Source organism: Urocitellus parryii, chromosome 11 (genome assembly GCF_045843805.1).
Source record: "Urocitellus parryii isolate mUroPar1 chromosome 11, mUroPar1.hap1, whole genome shotgun sequence".
In the NCBI taxonomy this organism is placed as follows: domain Eukaryota; kingdom Metazoa; phylum Chordata; class Mammalia; order Rodentia; family Sciuridae; genus Urocitellus; species Urocitellus parryii.
Window position 1 is genome coordinate 10059056 of NC_135541.1, and position 15436 is coordinate 10074491.

Below are 15436 nucleotides of genomic sequence, written 5' to 3' on the forward strand. Positions count from 1 at the left end.
GTAATTGGACAAGGTACCTTTATTTTATTTATTTTTATGTGGTGCTGAGGATCAAACCCAGGGCCTCACACATGCTAGGGAAGTACTCTGCCACCAAGCTACAACCCCAGCCCTCCAACCCTTTTAATTTTTAAAATTTATTTTGAGACAGTCTTGCCAGGTTGCCCAAGCTGGCTTCAAACAACTTGCAATCCTCCTGCCTCAGCCTCCCAAGTCGCTGGGATTATAGGGGAGGGGGTGAGGCAGGAGGATGGCCAGTTCAAGGCCAGCCGCAGCAGTTTAGTGAGGCCCTAATTCAAAATGAAAAGGACCAAGGAGGAGCTCAGTGGTAGAGTACCTGGCTTCAATTCCTAGAAAAAACCCAACCAACCAATCAGCCATGGATTGTGATCTGTGAAGTCCCCCCACCCCCATGCTTTCTCACCCTGGGGGTAGCTGATTACCCTGCCCAGGCCTTGGAGTAAAATCGGGGTCCCCGCCATGTGATTAGACAGGGACTCTGGGGACTGTTTTCCTCCAGCACCCTGGTGTCTGGGTGGGATTGCTTGAGTGGTCTTGCACAGGCACAGCCCCAGGAAAGGGGAAGTGAAAGACAACCCAGAGCCAGCTGGCTCCAGGCTCCACAGGCCTGGCTCAAATGAGGCTTTGAGAAACTGCCCTCTTCCCGTCAGGGCGGGAGCAGGCCTGAACATGGGGTGCTCAGAACCCCAGGCAGGCCTCCTGCTGACGCCCGACTCCAGCCCCGCAGTGGGAGAACGGGATGGCTTCCAGGCCAGCGTGGCTTCTGGGCCTCTGGTGTTTGCTAGGAACCTCTTGGCAGAGCCTCGCCATGTTCTGCCCACTCTGAGAGACATCCTTGGTCCCAGGTTCCAGGGCAGAGCGGTCACAGTGCCTTGAGGCTTGTGCTGTCTCCTTCCTGAAAGGAGGAGCGTTTAACTGTAGAAACTGCGCTGAGTCCAAGTACCCGAGAGACCTGGCCTTCTTGGCCATCATCCTTCCTGCGCCCCAAAGGAAGCACAGGAAAAGGAAACCCACGAATGATTCCATACCTGCCTTTTGCTTTGAGCAGAGCTGTCAGAGCAGAGCACCTACAGGTCTCCAGCAAAGGGACCGGCAGCAGCGATTTGGGAGATCGACAAGGAAAATGTGGAGCTGGTGCTGTATTTGGTGGCAAATAAGTGGCTTAGAAGCCTCAGTTTCACCAGTCTTGCTTATAAAGCAGTGCGGGGCCATGGTAGGCCAACCCTTTGTGACAGCTCTGCTGGGGGAGGGATCCAGCCAGTCCAAACCAGTCCCCACGGCCTGGCACAGGTCCTTCCTGGGCAGGGGCTTGGCCATCCCCCAGGGACCTCAGCTGAAGGACATGGTTTTTCATGCCCTTTTAGAGGACCATCTTCTCCAAATCAAGGACCTCTGGTTCTTATGCAGGGAGGGCTCTGAGTTCTTCTGCCCCATAGTCGCTGTCCTGCGGTTGGTTGACATTCCTGGCTAAGAAGGGGTGGGATCTCAGGTTAGGGATTCTAGAATCACTAGAGTAAGGCAGAAGCATCACGGTTGCCTGGGTTGGTGGAGCAGCAGTCACCAGCAACCGGAACCTCTGCTGACACCTCACGCTATCTAGGAAGAAGCAGCTAGAGTGTTCCTGCCCAGCCCCTACCTCCCCGTTCTGTTCGGTCACTGAAGCCCTGGGATGGCTCAGTGCCCTGCGCTCTGCCCTCCTGGGGAGGGTGCAGGGAGGAGCACTTTCTGAGGGTTTGGGCAGGTACACCCAGCCCCACCCCGGCTCAACAGCTGTTTCACCCAGGTGGGTGGCCGCCTCCAGCACTGGCCTTCTCCTGGAGGGCATCTGGCCGAGACTGCAGGAAGCAGAGGGACACTGGGCGAAGCCTGAGCCCCAGTCTCCCTCCTAAAATGGGAGGCTCTGGCTGAGCGATTATTTCTGCCTTTCCAGCAGGTTCAGCAGTCAGTTCCATTCACGGACACCCCGCCCCAGTCTCTGGCTCCCTTCATGCTTCCTGCACGAAGGTTCTCACTGAGTCCTGGGAAACTGCTGCTAAAAACTAAGGGCTCTCCAGCCAGCTCTGGCCTCGCCTTGGACGCTGCCAGATCCTCCGTAGAAATGCCGTTGGCAGTGGGGATCCAGGCCTGGGAGGTGCAACAGGCATTGCTCTTGAGAAGCTTGACTAAGATGAGGCATTTATTGGCTTGTCTGCTTGTTTATTTCTGAGGGGAAGGAATCAAGAGCGCTGGCCTTTCCCTTCAGATCTGTCTGAGGCTGGCCCATATGGTTAATGCAAGGTAGGGCGGGGGTGAGGTGTCATGGTGGACTCCCCAAGGGAACAGTAGGTAGCTCTGACCACAGCAGCCCTTGTCCAGCTCCCATGATCCACACTAGTCCTCTTGGGGTCCCCCACTGAGGAGTCCATGCATCAAGGCTTAGGGGTACCCCAACTTATGAGGTAGTAAATGGTACAAGTGGCCTGAACTCTGCCTTTCCTCTGGGGACCTGCCCTGGAGAGGAAGAATGTCCCAGAAGATCTGGGGGCGGTTTGCCCAATCAGTGGCCATGCTGGGGGTAGGACTCCAAAACACAAGGCTGGCTGCACCTGTCACTTCTCCCGAGGCTTGTCCTTGCCCACAGTGCTCCTGCAGGGTCTCAGGACAGGCCTTGTAGACTAAGGGGACCTGGGGGTCTTTGCTACAGTCTGTCTCTAAGGTTCAGTTGAGCCAAAGTTGCCCAGTGTGGCCTTGAACTTGGAATCTTCCGCCTCCCAAGTTGCTAGGATTACAGGTGTGAGCCACTGTGCATGGCTGATTGAATCCTTGGGACAGTTTGAGGTGAGGAAGCAGCCCTTTGGTCGGGGTCTTTTCTGCTCTTGGATTTCTGTCTCCTAGACCTCAATGCTGAGGCTGCCCTAACCTTGCTGTCATCTAAATACGATTGGTCTCCTTGGAGCCAGTAGGGAGGCTGCTGTTACCTGGTGATCTCCCCCATGGGTAGCCAGAGAGAGCATGCCTCAGGTGGCGCCAGGCGGAGTTTTTCCTACAGCCATAGGCCTGCGTTCTGTGGGTGAGCAGGGACAGGCATGGCAGGGGCCGCAGAGGAGCCTGAAGTGGTCACCAGGTGGAGCACCCGTGCGTGCAGCCGCTCTCTCAGCCCTGCAGCGCTTCCTGGTGTTGTTGGAGCAGGATTTTGTCCTCTATAAATATAGAGGTGTTACCCCTCCTCCTTCCCAGGATAGCCTGGGAGTCAGTGGCAGAGTTGGATCCAGATCTCCCATCTGTTGGGCTGGCAGCATCAAATCCTGTGGCTTGACTGACTTGGGAGAGAGAAAGGAGGTCACCATCTTTTCTTCCTTACTTTCTTCTTCTTTTTTCCCCCAGCTCAGGGGACTGGTTTAAGGGGTGCTCTACTTATTTTCATTCCCGGCCCTTTTTGCTTTTTGAGACAGGGTCTTGCTAAGTTGCCCAGGCTGGCCTTGAACTTGTGGTCCTCCTGCTTCAGCCTCCCAAGGAACTGGAATTAGAGGTGTGTGCCTCTGTGCCTGGCTGTAACCATCTTTTCATTTGCCCATTTCATCTTTCACAGCTGCCTTTGAGTTACCTATTATAGAACAATCTGGAAGGGCTGCTTGGTACTAGCTATGGCACTTATAGTGTTTTGTGTTTGTGTGTCTACGAAAGAGACAAAACAAGGGCAGCCTGGAGCAGAGTGGGACCAACCCTGATTAAAAGGCTCTGCGTCAGGCATTCTTGGCTGCTGGAGAGTGCCGCCCACATTTCCCCGAAGCCACGGGGTCTGGCTTAGTCTCCTGATGGCCAGTCTTCCCAGGGGGCTCAGGGAGCACCCACCCCCTGGCTGGGAAGGGCTCTGGGATGAGCTGGACCAGCTGTCCCCAGGCCTGGTGCCTGAGTCCCCCCAAAAACCAGACAGAAGAGTCACTTAGCCCATCCTGGGTGTTGAGACGGAGGCCAGGCCGCTCCCGGACCTTGGGGAGCCCAGCTTCTAAAGGGCACTGTAAGAATGAGCGGCCTCTGCACCCTCAACTCACCCTGCTTGTTTCTAGATTTTCTTTTCTTTTTTTTTTTCTTTTTTAGAGGGGGAGAGAGAAAGAGAGAGAGAATTTTAATATTTTTTAGTTCTCAGCAGACACAACATCTTCGTTTGTATGTGTGCTGAGGATCGAACCTGGGCCGCACCCATGCCAGGCGAGCGCGCTACCGCTTGAGCCACATCCCCAGCCCCTAGATTTTCTTCTGATGAGAACTTTTCCATCCTCCCTTGGTCAGGAGAACCAGCCCACCTGCCTCTGGCTCACGTCTGTGGCCACCTCCCCGGGACAGGGGAGCCCCTCTCGACTCTCTGGCTGACTCCACCCGTTCTTGTTCTCCCAACACCCTTTTGGCAAAACTGGTCCAAGGAGTTTTCCGTATTTGCTTTCCTGTCACGTGCTCCTTTGTTCTCTCCCTCCCTCCTTGCAGCTCCCTCCCTCTCCTCCCTCTCCTCCCTCTTCCCCCTCCTCTTCCCATCTCTCTCATCATCTCATGGACAATCTTGCGTCAGCTATGCCCGCATCCCTCCATTATTTTGAAACAGATTCCGACATCCATAAATACTTCAGTATCTATTGCTCCAAGATGAGGACTCTTTCCTCATATAACCCAATACCACCTTTACATCTTTAAAAAGTTGGCCAGGCACCATGGCACACACCTGTCATCCCAGTGATTCATTCAGGAGGCTGAGGCAGGAGGATCACAAGTTCAAGGCCAGCCTCAGCAACTTATAGAGACCCTGTCTCAAAATTGTAAAAAAATTAAGGAAAAAGTGTGTGGCGGTAGGCCAGCTTAGAGCACCTCTTGGTACAAAAAAATTAAAAATTTTTCCTTAATATCATCAAATTCCTGCTGAGTTTTTCAGCTCCAATTGCTTCATTCATTAAGGCTGGACGTGCTCGTTTGTTAAGCAGGCTCCCCTCACGCTTCCTGCCCTCCCTCCCTGTGTCCTGCCCCCTCACCCAGGTTCCCTTCGTCAAGCATCTCCCTTTCTAAAGGTCCTCCGCGCTGCGGCTGCTGTTCCCTAGCCTGGGTCCTCTGCCCCCAGAAACCCCCACAGCCCTGCCCTGGGGCACCTTCTCCGGCTCAGTTTGTTTTGTTTGGCTGTACCCGGATAGAACCGGGGTCCTCTACCACTGAGTGACAGCCCCAGCCCCAGCCCCAGCCCCTTCTTTTTTTTCAAATATTAATTTTTTAGTCGTAGTTGGACACAATACCTTTATTTATTTTTTTAATTTATTTTTATGTGGTACCTCCACGTTGTAGGCACGTGCTGTACCGCAGAGCCACAACCTCAGCTCCATCCCAGAGCCACAACCTTCGCTCCATTTTATTTTAGGGACAGGGTGTCCCTAAGTTGTTGAGGCTGCCTTGAACTTTTGATCCTCCTGTCTTAGCCTTCTGAGTCACTGGGATTAGAGGCGTGGCCACTGCACCTGGCCTGCATAAGCTGCCTCTGTTTTTGTTGGGTTGTTTGGTTCTGGGGATCGAACTTTGTGCATGGTAACAGCTTTGTGCATGTTAGGCATGCTCTCTACCACGGAACTGTTTCTGGCCCTTTTAATTTTTTTATTTAGAGCCAGAGCCTTGGTAATTTATCCTGCTGGCCTTGAATTTGCAATCCTCCTGCTTCATCAGTAGCTGGGATGACAGGTGTGCCCCACTGTGCCTAGCCCTGCCTTTTTTTTTTAAATAGCACTTATGGTTCCCGGATGCTATTTTATATATTTGCACATAGTTTATCTCTGCCACCAGAATGTAAGTTTTATAAGGACTTAAGGACTTTGTAAAAGAATAGTATCTACTGGGCACAGTGGCATACATGTGTAAACCCAGCTACTCCGAGGACTGAGGCAGAACTGCAAGTTCCTGCCTAGCTGGGCAACTTAGTGAGACCCTGTTTAAAAAAAAGAAAAAGAAGCAGCAGCAGCAGCAGCAGCTTTAGGGATGTAGATGTAGTAGTTTAGTGGCAGAAGGCCCCTGGGTTCAATCCCTAGTTCTGTGAAGTAAATAAATAAAAGGAATAGTACCTGATGTGCATGAAGTAGGTGCTCAGTAATTAAAAAAAAAAATTTTAGTTATAGATGGACAGATATTTATTTATTTTTATGTGGTGCTGAGGGTAGAACCCAGGGCCTCACGCATGCCAGGCAAACGCTCTACCACTGAGCTCCAGCCCCAGCCCTCAGTAATATTTTTTAAAAAATATTTTTCTTTGTAGATGGACACAATACCTTTATTTATTTTTTGTTTTTGGTACACGGGATTGAACTCAGGGGCACTCAACCACTGAGCCACACCCCCAACCCTATTTTGTATTTTATTTAGAGACAGGGTCTCACTAAATTGCTAAGCACCTCGCCATTGCTGAGGCTGGCTTTGAACTCATGATCCTCCTGTCTCAGCCTCCCAAGCTGCTGGGATTACAGGCGCGCGCCCTGGGCTGTTTATTTTTGTGTGGTGCTGAGGATCAAACCCAGGGCCTCACATGTGCTAGGCAAGTGCTCTGTCACTGAACTACAACCCCAGCCCTTCAGTTATATTTTTGACCTGTATGACTTGACTCTGCAGGCTTGAGCCACCCTCTCTGGCCACTGCTGAACTGAATTTTGAGCAAGAGACACCTCCCCAGCCCAACCTGTCCCAAGGGTGCTTGCCCCCGATGCCAAATTCTACCCAGCGGATCAGCAAGTTTCTTCTTACAGAGCTGAATAGTCAGTATTTTAGGCTCTGCAGGCCATATAGTCTCAGTTGCCTTTATTCAACTTGGCTGTTGTAATGCCAGAGCAGGTGTAGATGTGGGTTCCAATAAAACTTTATTGGCAAAAACGAGAGCAAGCCCCTGGCCATACTGGCCAGCTCCGCTCACCCCATGCCAGGAGTGTTCTGCCCTCTCCAGGTCCACATGGACAGAGGCCCACAGCAGAGCGACTTGACAGTCTTGAGCCGCAGGGTGAATTTCTTCCTAGGAGTGGGGTCTCCTCCGAGCAGCTAGGGCTTATTGGGACTCAAAAGACACTTCCTTGCTTCTGGGGGAAGCTGGTGTGGGGCACAGGAGGGAGGGTCACTGGCACACCTTCTCAGAAACGGCCTGGCGGGCCTCAGTGCCTGCAAGGAACCGACTACAGACGACCCAGAGTCCATATCAACCAGGCTCTTCATTCTCCTGATTTGGGAAGGGACACTGCATTTTTAAAAATTCTCCTAAACATATAGGGAGGGGTGCAGACGTCCTGACACTTGTGTACTCATTCCCTCAGGTTCTGGAGCTCCCATTTGGTGAAAAGACCTGGGAGAGCTGGGTATGAGGCGCAGGCCTGCAACCACAGCTACGTGGGAGGCCGAGGCAGAGGATGGCAGGTTGAAACTAGCCTGGGCAACTTAATGAGACTCAAAATTTAAAAAATAAATAAAAAGGACTGGGGATGTAACTCAGCGGTAAAAAGCCCCTAGGTTCAAAAAAAAGAAAAGACCGGGGTTTAAAATCTGGCTCTGCTGCTTACTCGCTTGGTGACCCACTTTATGGGCTTGCTCTGATGATTAAGTATGTTCCTGAGCTGCACTGTCATCACAGCTGCTGGCACCTGAGTGTTTACAAGGTGTCACGCCCTTTGATCAATACAGTGCGACCATCATCTGAACCCTCATGACATCCTTTAGAGGGGTTCCAAGGAAGGTACTAAGCCCATTTTAAAGATGGGGAGACTGAGTTTACAGGTCGCACAGCAAGTGAGTTGCAGAGTCGGATTCAAGCATATTATCTGACCCTAGAATCCACACACTGAGCAGTGCTTGGTAAATGTGGCTCGTGCCACAGCCGGCGTCGGCTCCCCACAAGTGTCTCGGGCTGGAAGATGGCAGTTGTCTCCCAGGCTGGGCTGTCTGCTGTGCTCGTCCCAGTCCTGTCATCCAGGGGTCCTTGTACACGTGAGGGTTGTCTTCCACAGCTGTTCTTTCAGAGTCTTACTGGTGGCCATTGGCTGTGGCCTCTCTGTGGCTAAGGGACAGCGCATCTGCTTCTGTTTACCTTGCCATGCTTTGCTGACCAGATAGATCCCAAGGCACAAGCCCAAGCTGTTGACACAGCTCCGCGAGCTCTTGCATCATTTATCATCTTCTTCTTCTTTTTTTTTTTTTGGTGCTGGGGATGAACTTTGGCAGAGAAGTGCTCTGCCCCTGAGCCGCACCCCAGCCCTATGCATTATTGATTCCTGGACATTGTTTTTCTTTTTCCTTTTCAGTAGGAGATCTGTGTTGGGCTATAACATTGATTCAGGCTCATTTTATCACCTGAGATGATGGAATTACTCTTTTAGTAAAGAATGATTAAAGAGGGCACTGGTCCCAGTGGTCTAGAGGCTGAATTCAAGGCTAGCCTCAGCAATTTAGTGAGGCCCTAAGCAACTTAGCGAGACCCTGTCTCTAAATGAAATATAAGAAGGGCTGGGGATGTGGCTCAGTGGTGAAGCACCAGTACCAAGAATAGGAGTTAGGACCCTGCTGGTGAAGAGGAGGTGAGGGACAGAGCAGAGGCAGCGCTGTGCGCTTACATCTGAATTTATGTTTACCCAAGTGCTGTGCCACTGTTGTGACCAAGAAAATGGGTTCAACATTGTAAATAATCTCCACTGCTTAGTGAGCACCTGCTGCTCACCTGACCTGTGCAGTAGTGTCCCAGCAAAGTGTCAGTGGTGACAGACGTGCTCTGGACTTACACTAATACAGTGGCCCCTGGCCACATGTGGCCACTGAGCGTTTGGAATGCGGCTAGTGCAACTGGAGCTGATTTTTAAAATTTTGTTTCATTTACATTTAAGCTTAAATAGCCTCATGGGGTTGATGCTACGGATTTGACAGCTCAGCTCTAAAAAATCCTTTTAACATGTGTTATAGATGACAAAATATTAGGGTTAAAGTGTCAAGTAATTTAACAAAAGTGTGCAGCTCTGTAGCAGCAGCACCCTGTGTCCCACCTCCTGAGCCCTCTCCTCATGGTCAAGGTGAAGAAGTCCTGAATAGCTGGGCGCAGCAGCACATCCCAGCTTCTTGGGAAGCTGAGGCAGGAGGATGGCAGGTTCCAGAACAGCCTGAGCAACTTAGCGAGACTCTGTCTCAAATTAAAAAAAATATAAAGGGCTGGATGTAGCTCAGTGGTAGAGCATCTGTGGGTTCAATCCCCAGAACCGGAAAACAAAAAAGGCCTTAATAAATGGGCTGAGAGTCAACGGTCCTCGATAGAAAGACTCAATATTGCAAAGATTTCATTTCTTTCCACAGATAATCTCTGGATTCAGCATGAAGCTGTTAAAAACCCAGAAGGGAATTATAATGAAATTTGATTCTAAAAGAGTGTGTTGGAATGATCAAAACAGTTTTGAAAAAAGAGTAATTGGGATAGGGGAAGGAGTAGACTTATCTGCCCACATCCAAGTAATGAATAAAGTGAAAATAATTAAAAACAGGGTGCAGACACAGAATGACAGCAGATCAATAACGCAGAATAGTTTAGAAAGGGGCGTATCAAGTCACATCTCAATAGGGAGGGCTGGTCCATTCATTAATATGAGGATATGGTTTCCTTCCAGAAGATAATGAAGCTGGATCCTTATTGCACATAATATATAAAGATCTGAACATAATTAAAAAAAAAAACAAGGTTGGGGTGTAGCTTAGTGGTAGAGCGCTTGCCTAGCATGTGCAAAGCCCTGGGTTCAATGTTCAGCACTACAAAAAAATGGAATAAAATATAAAGTCTTAAAGCTGTAAAAGAAACCAGTGCAGCGGTGCACACCTGCGATCCCAGCTACTCAGGAGACTGAGGTAGGAGGATCTCTAGTTCAAGGCCAGCCTGGGTAATTGAGTGAGACCCTGTCTCAAAAAAAAAAAAAAAAAAAGTAAAAAGGGCTGAGGATATTGCTCCATGGTGCAGCCCCATGCTGTCCGCGGGCTAAGGGTGTGGCTCTGTGGCACAGCACCCTGCTGTCCACAGGGGACCAGGACAGCAGGAGGACTTGAGGCATCATGCGCACCTTCATGTTGCCTATATTCTCCCAGTAAATGGCTGTTGTCTGTGGATCATTTGATTTTGTTACCTTGGCTTGAGAAAGGAATCCTAGTTCCTGCTAGGATTCTAAATCCTAAAATCTCATTGCCTGCCGGGATTTCCTGGCTTGGGCCCCCTCCCTGTTCACACCTACGCACACGCCCACGCGCATCCTGGCCCCCTAACTCCAGTGTCACCACAGCTGAGGCTACTTTCATAATCAAGAAGACGAATAAACCTTCTTCTGCTTTTGATATTTTTATTTTCCTAGCTAATTATTTTTTGTAGTGTGCAGGACTAAACCCAGGGCCTCTCACCTGCTCCGCAAGTCCTCTACCATGAGCTACACTCTCAGCTCCCCTTTTCTGAAATTTTATTAATTTTTTTGGGGGAGTAAGGGGAGTTGAACTCAGGGGCACTCAACAACAGAGCCACATCCCCCCCCATTTTTCATTTCATTTTGAGACAGGGTCTTGCTGAGTTGTGGAGGCTGGCTTTGAACTTACTGTCCTCCTGCCTCAGCTTCTGGAGCATCTGGGATTACAGGGTTTTTAAAGTGTGTGTGTGTGTGTGTGTGTGTGTGTTGCTGGGGATTGAGCCCAGGGCTTTGTGCATGCAAGACAAGCACTCTACCAACTGAGCTCTATCCCCAGCCCCTTACATTTTTTTATTAGTTCATTATAGATATGCATAATATTGGTGTTCATTTTGACATAATTATGCATGGAGTATAATTTGCTCCAAGTCAATTTCCAGTACTTCCCTTTTTTCTCCCCTCCCTCCTGTTCCCTTTTTCTCTGCTGATCTTTTTTCTATTTATTTATAGTTCTTAGAACATTAGTGCATTATGGATATACATCAAGGTGAAATTCACCGTGGTGTATTTATGTGTGTCATGGGTGTCTGATCAGATTTGTCCCACTGTTCCTCCTCTTTCCCATCCCCCTGGTCCCCCTCAGTCTGCCCCCTTCCTCTGCTGCCTTGATCTCTCCTCTGTTCTCATGGAAATCCCCTGCCTCTTTCAGGTCTTGCTTTTTAAATGAGGAAGTTCTGCTGCATCTCTAAGGAGCCTTTCATCTATTTAAGATGCTCTGATCTCACATTTTGAAATTAAAAAACAAGCCCTTGTGGTGGTGCAGCCTGTAATCCCAGTGGCTGGGAGACTGGGGCTGGAGGATCGCAAGTTCAAAGCCAGCCTCAGGAACTTAGTGAGGCACTAAGCAACTCAGGGAGACTCTGTCTCTAAATAAAAAATAAAACAGGCTGGGGATGTGGCTCAGTGGTTAAGCACCCCTGGGTTCAAACTCTGCTACCAAAAAAAAAAAAGAAGAAGAAGAAGAAGAAGAAGAAGAAGAAGAAGAAGAAGAAGAAGAAAAGAAATTAAAAATTAAAGTACCTTTTTCCCTAATACCTGTGTTGAACTTGACCCTGAAACCTGCAGGAGTGCCTCCAGCCACTGCAGAGGCACAGGGCAGGTCTGGCAGTTCCCTTCTCTCTCTTTATCTCCTGAAGCCTTTCCTCCTGAGGCACATTTGCCTGCCTGGGGGATGGGCAGACCCCCGCAGGACTGTCCCCAGCCAGCAGGGCTGTTGGGCTTGCCCTGGGCCACGGGGTAGAGAGGCCATTTGTTGTGGGGCTGAATGGCTGGCCTCCCTCCAGGAGCACATGCTTCCTGGTGCGTGGACGTGTCTTGCCTGCTGCAGCCCTTGCTGCCACTGCTTCCAGAAAACGCTTCAGAACACCTTTGTCCCCAGAGTTCAAACCTGAGACCAGGTCTGTGCTGTTGTGTCTTGCGAGCTTCTCCCTCTGGCAACTGCCAACCAGGACATGCTAACCTGAGCCTGGTCAGACATCTCTCCCAGGGCTTTGTGCAGTTGCAGGGAATGCAGACCCTGAGCGCAGCTTCTTGGCCCTCAGGGGCTGACCCAGCTGCCGCGGTCTTCCCAGAGCCCGCTCTGTACTGCGGGTCACCCACCTGCCCTCCAAATCTCCTTGCATCAGTTTGACCTGGGAACAATGTCCTCCTTGGTATAGGGCCCCACATGAGCCTGGCACGCGCCCAGATCCACGCTCAGCCTTGCCAGTGTCTTCAGGCCGCCATGGCCCCTGAGCAGCCTTCTGCAAGGACACCGGCCTTGGTGTGTGCAGAGGGCAGCCAGCTCCACGCAGGGCCACTGTTGTTGAGCTCCGGGTGCCTGTGCAGGTGTGGGCACTGTGAGCTGTAAGGATGGCACCCTGCGTGGTGCCCCTGGCCAGACCCGGTGTGTGCCTGGGACTCCCTCACCAGCATCATCTTGTCACGCAAGGCGCTTACTGAAGGACTTTCAGGGACAGGGCTGTGAGGAGTCGGGCTTTATCCTCTGGTACTCCAGGGCGGATCGGCAGCAGGGCCGGGCTTTTAAGGCAGACTGACGGTCACTGTGGGGAGGTCATCTGGCAGGAGTTTTCTCAGCTGCCTTCTTGATTCCTGAACTTCTGTAGCCCTGCTCTTTATCCACTTTTGACGTTTTTTCTTCCAGCTGCAGAGCTACTTTGCCGCATGTGAGGACGAGACCCCTGCCATCCGCAACCACGACAAGGTCCTGCAGCGCCTGTGCGAGCACCTGGACCACGCGCTGCTGTACGGGTGAGTGGTGCCCGGCCCCGGTGCCTGCAGAAGGCGATGCCCGGCCTCATCTGCCTTAGTTCCTGTCTGCCTTGCCAAGGGAGGCTGGTCTCGCTGAAGTGGGCCACAGCTATCCCAGGTAGCTCTGTGAACCCATGAGGCAGGCGCACCCGCCTAGGGGAGGGCTTGGGGCCACGCACAGGTTGCCTGTGGCCTGACTGGTGGCAGCTGGTGGGTCAGCCCCACCCAGGCCCCAGCGCTGCCGTCCTGTCCTCACAGGCTGCAGGACCTCTCCTCTGGTTACTGGGTGCTTGTCGTGCATTTCACCCGGAGAGAGGCCATCAAGCAGATTGAGGTGCTTCAGCACGTGGCCACCAACCTGGGGCGCAGTGAGTAGTGCCAGGGAGACACGGGGCAGAGGCCAGCCACACACACACCCTACCATGGGCAGCTCAGGCTCAGGTTCAGCTCGGTCAGCCCTGGGAGACTGCCTGCCTTGTGGCATCTGGTGGCAGGGGCGTTAAGATGCTCCACAAGACCCCGTTTTCCCTGCACATGACAGTTTGTGGGTGCTTTGGGGATGGGGGGGCATGACGTAGACGAGAACTGGACTGCTCTTAGAGCCCAGGCTGAGCACGGGGAGGACTCTGGTTTCTGTCCCCGAGCTGGGATCTGGGTTAGCCTGCAGGACAGGACAGAGTCCGCGCCCAGCTCAGCCTGGCCGAGTGTGTCCCCGCCCTCTCTCAGATGTTCCTGGCCGGCCATGGGGGGGCCTGAGGGCCATGGGAGAACCTGGTCCTCAGCGGCCCTTTCTCCTCTCTGCCTTGGCCTACAGGCCGGGCCTGGCTGTACCTGGCCCTCAACGAGAACTCCCTGGAGAGCTACCTGCGTCTGTTCCAGGAGAACCTGGGCCTGCTGCAGAAGTACTACGTCAGGTGAGTGCGACGCTGTCTCATCGCCTCCAGCTCCCCTGAGCCTCCTCCCAAAGCTTCCTGTCACATGTGGATACCATACTGGGCCACATCAGAGACCTAGCCTGGCACTGCATGCTGAGGACACAGTGGCAATGGCCAAAGAGCCCTGGGGGGCTTGCTGGAAGTGTGGTGGCTTCCTCAGGCAGCTCTGGGTCCTGCGGGGCCTGTGCACAGCTGCTGCCCTGCCTCAGACTGATCCTGTGATCCACCTCTGCCTCAGCCCTTGTTGGGGTCACTGCAGGGACAGATTGCTTACAGCAACTGCTGAGAGTCTGACAAGCCTTATGCCACAGGCCCAGCTCTGGAGACAGTGGCCGGCGAGTGCCATGTGGCTCAGACCCAGGAGAATGCTGGGAAGAAGGGAGTGGGGTCACATGTCTCGTTGCAACACAGTTGGTTGCTGGTGAAGTTGGGCGGAGCCGGCAACCAGACCCAGAACACCAGTGTCGCTTCCTCCATGTCCTTCAGGAATGCCCTGGTCTGCAGCCACGACCACCTGACGCTCTTCCTGACCTTGGTGTCTGGGCTGGAGTTCATTCGGTTTGACCTGGATCTGGTGAGACGCCACAGCTCTCGCTATGGAGTGCGAAGGGTGTGGCTGAGCTTGAGCATTGCTCCGTTGCTCAGGAGAGGGAGAGAAGCTTTCAGGGTTGGCAGAAGTGAAGGCAGAGGAGAGAGTCTCTCCCAGCTCCCTGTGGCGAGGATTCCTGATATAGGTGACTTCTCCCTCTCCAGGCAACATGGAGAAAAACCCGTTCCCAGAAGCACTGGCCTTCATGTTTAGGGCATGTGTGTCTGAGAAGGACAAGGCCCGTCCACCTGTGTTTCCTGGGAGTCTGGCTTCCCAGCTGTTGTGCCCCCTGCTGCTCTCTCCAAACTCTCCAGCCAGGCACCGTACAGTGGTCCCCCTGACCCCCAGACCCCAATGGAGGCCTGAAACTGCAGAGAGTACCAAGCTCTCTAGAGAGTGGTTTTTCCTTCACAAACGTGCCCAAGGTGGAGTTTAGTTGTAAATCAGGCTTAGTAAGGGATATCAGCTGGGCATGGTGGTGCATGTCTGTAACCCCGGGGACTCATAAGACAGGAACAGTGCAAGTTTGAGGCCAGCCTCAGCAACTTAGCAAGACCTGTCTCAAGAAAAAGAGAGCCCAGGACGTAGCTCAGTGGTTGAGGCCCCCTGGATTCGATCCCCAGTCTCTCTCTCTTTCTCTCTCTCTCTCTCACACACACACACACACACACACACACAACAATAAAGAAATAACAACTAATAGTACAGTACAACAATTATAACAATGTCCTGTAATGAAAGTTATTTAAGACTTATGAGTTGTTTTTTTTCTGGAAGTTTCCATTTAATTTTTTTTTTGAATCACAGTAGCTAAAACCATAGAAGGCAAAACCACAGATGAGGGTCGACTGCTGCACAGATGTGGTGGTGACCACAGCACCAATGGACTTGGCTGTCCAGGGGGGCCTGGCTGCCCTGTTCTAGTCACCCTCCCTATGAGCACAGACTGAAAAGGGAACCCAGCAGTGGTGGAGAAGGGGAAGGGGTGCTGGCAGTGAGAGAGACCCGCGAGGCACTGGAGGCGCAGCTGCCTTCTGATGGCTCTTTCTTCTCCTTCATTTTTTTTTTTTTGTTTGTTTTTTTTGGTACCAGGGGTGCTTTTACCACTGAGCCACATCCACAGTCCTTTTAATTTTCTTTTTTTTTTTTTTTTTTTATTGGTCGTTCATAACATTACATAGTTCTTA

The 15436-nt window shown here is 51.8% G+C and overlaps 1 protein-coding gene across 2 annotated transcripts in view; it reads left to right on the plus strand.

Moving 5' to 3' along the window:
• Plekhm2 (pleckstrin homology and RUN domain containing M2) overlaps positions 1 to 15436 on the plus strand; it is a 36657-nt gene that overhangs the window by 6305 nt on the left and 14916 nt on the right. For both annotated transcript variants that reach the window (XM_077791097.1, XM_026400769.2), the window contains 4 exons: positions 12619 to 12725; positions 12984 to 13093; positions 13540 to 13639; positions 14147 to 14234. In XM_077791097.1, the coding sequence (XP_077647223.1) occupies positions 12619 to 12725; positions 12984 to 13093; positions 13540 to 13639; positions 14147 to 14234 (405 nt within the window). The remainder of the gene's footprint in view (positions 1 to 12618; positions 12726 to 12983; positions 13094 to 13539; positions 13640 to 14146; positions 14235 to 15436) is intronic.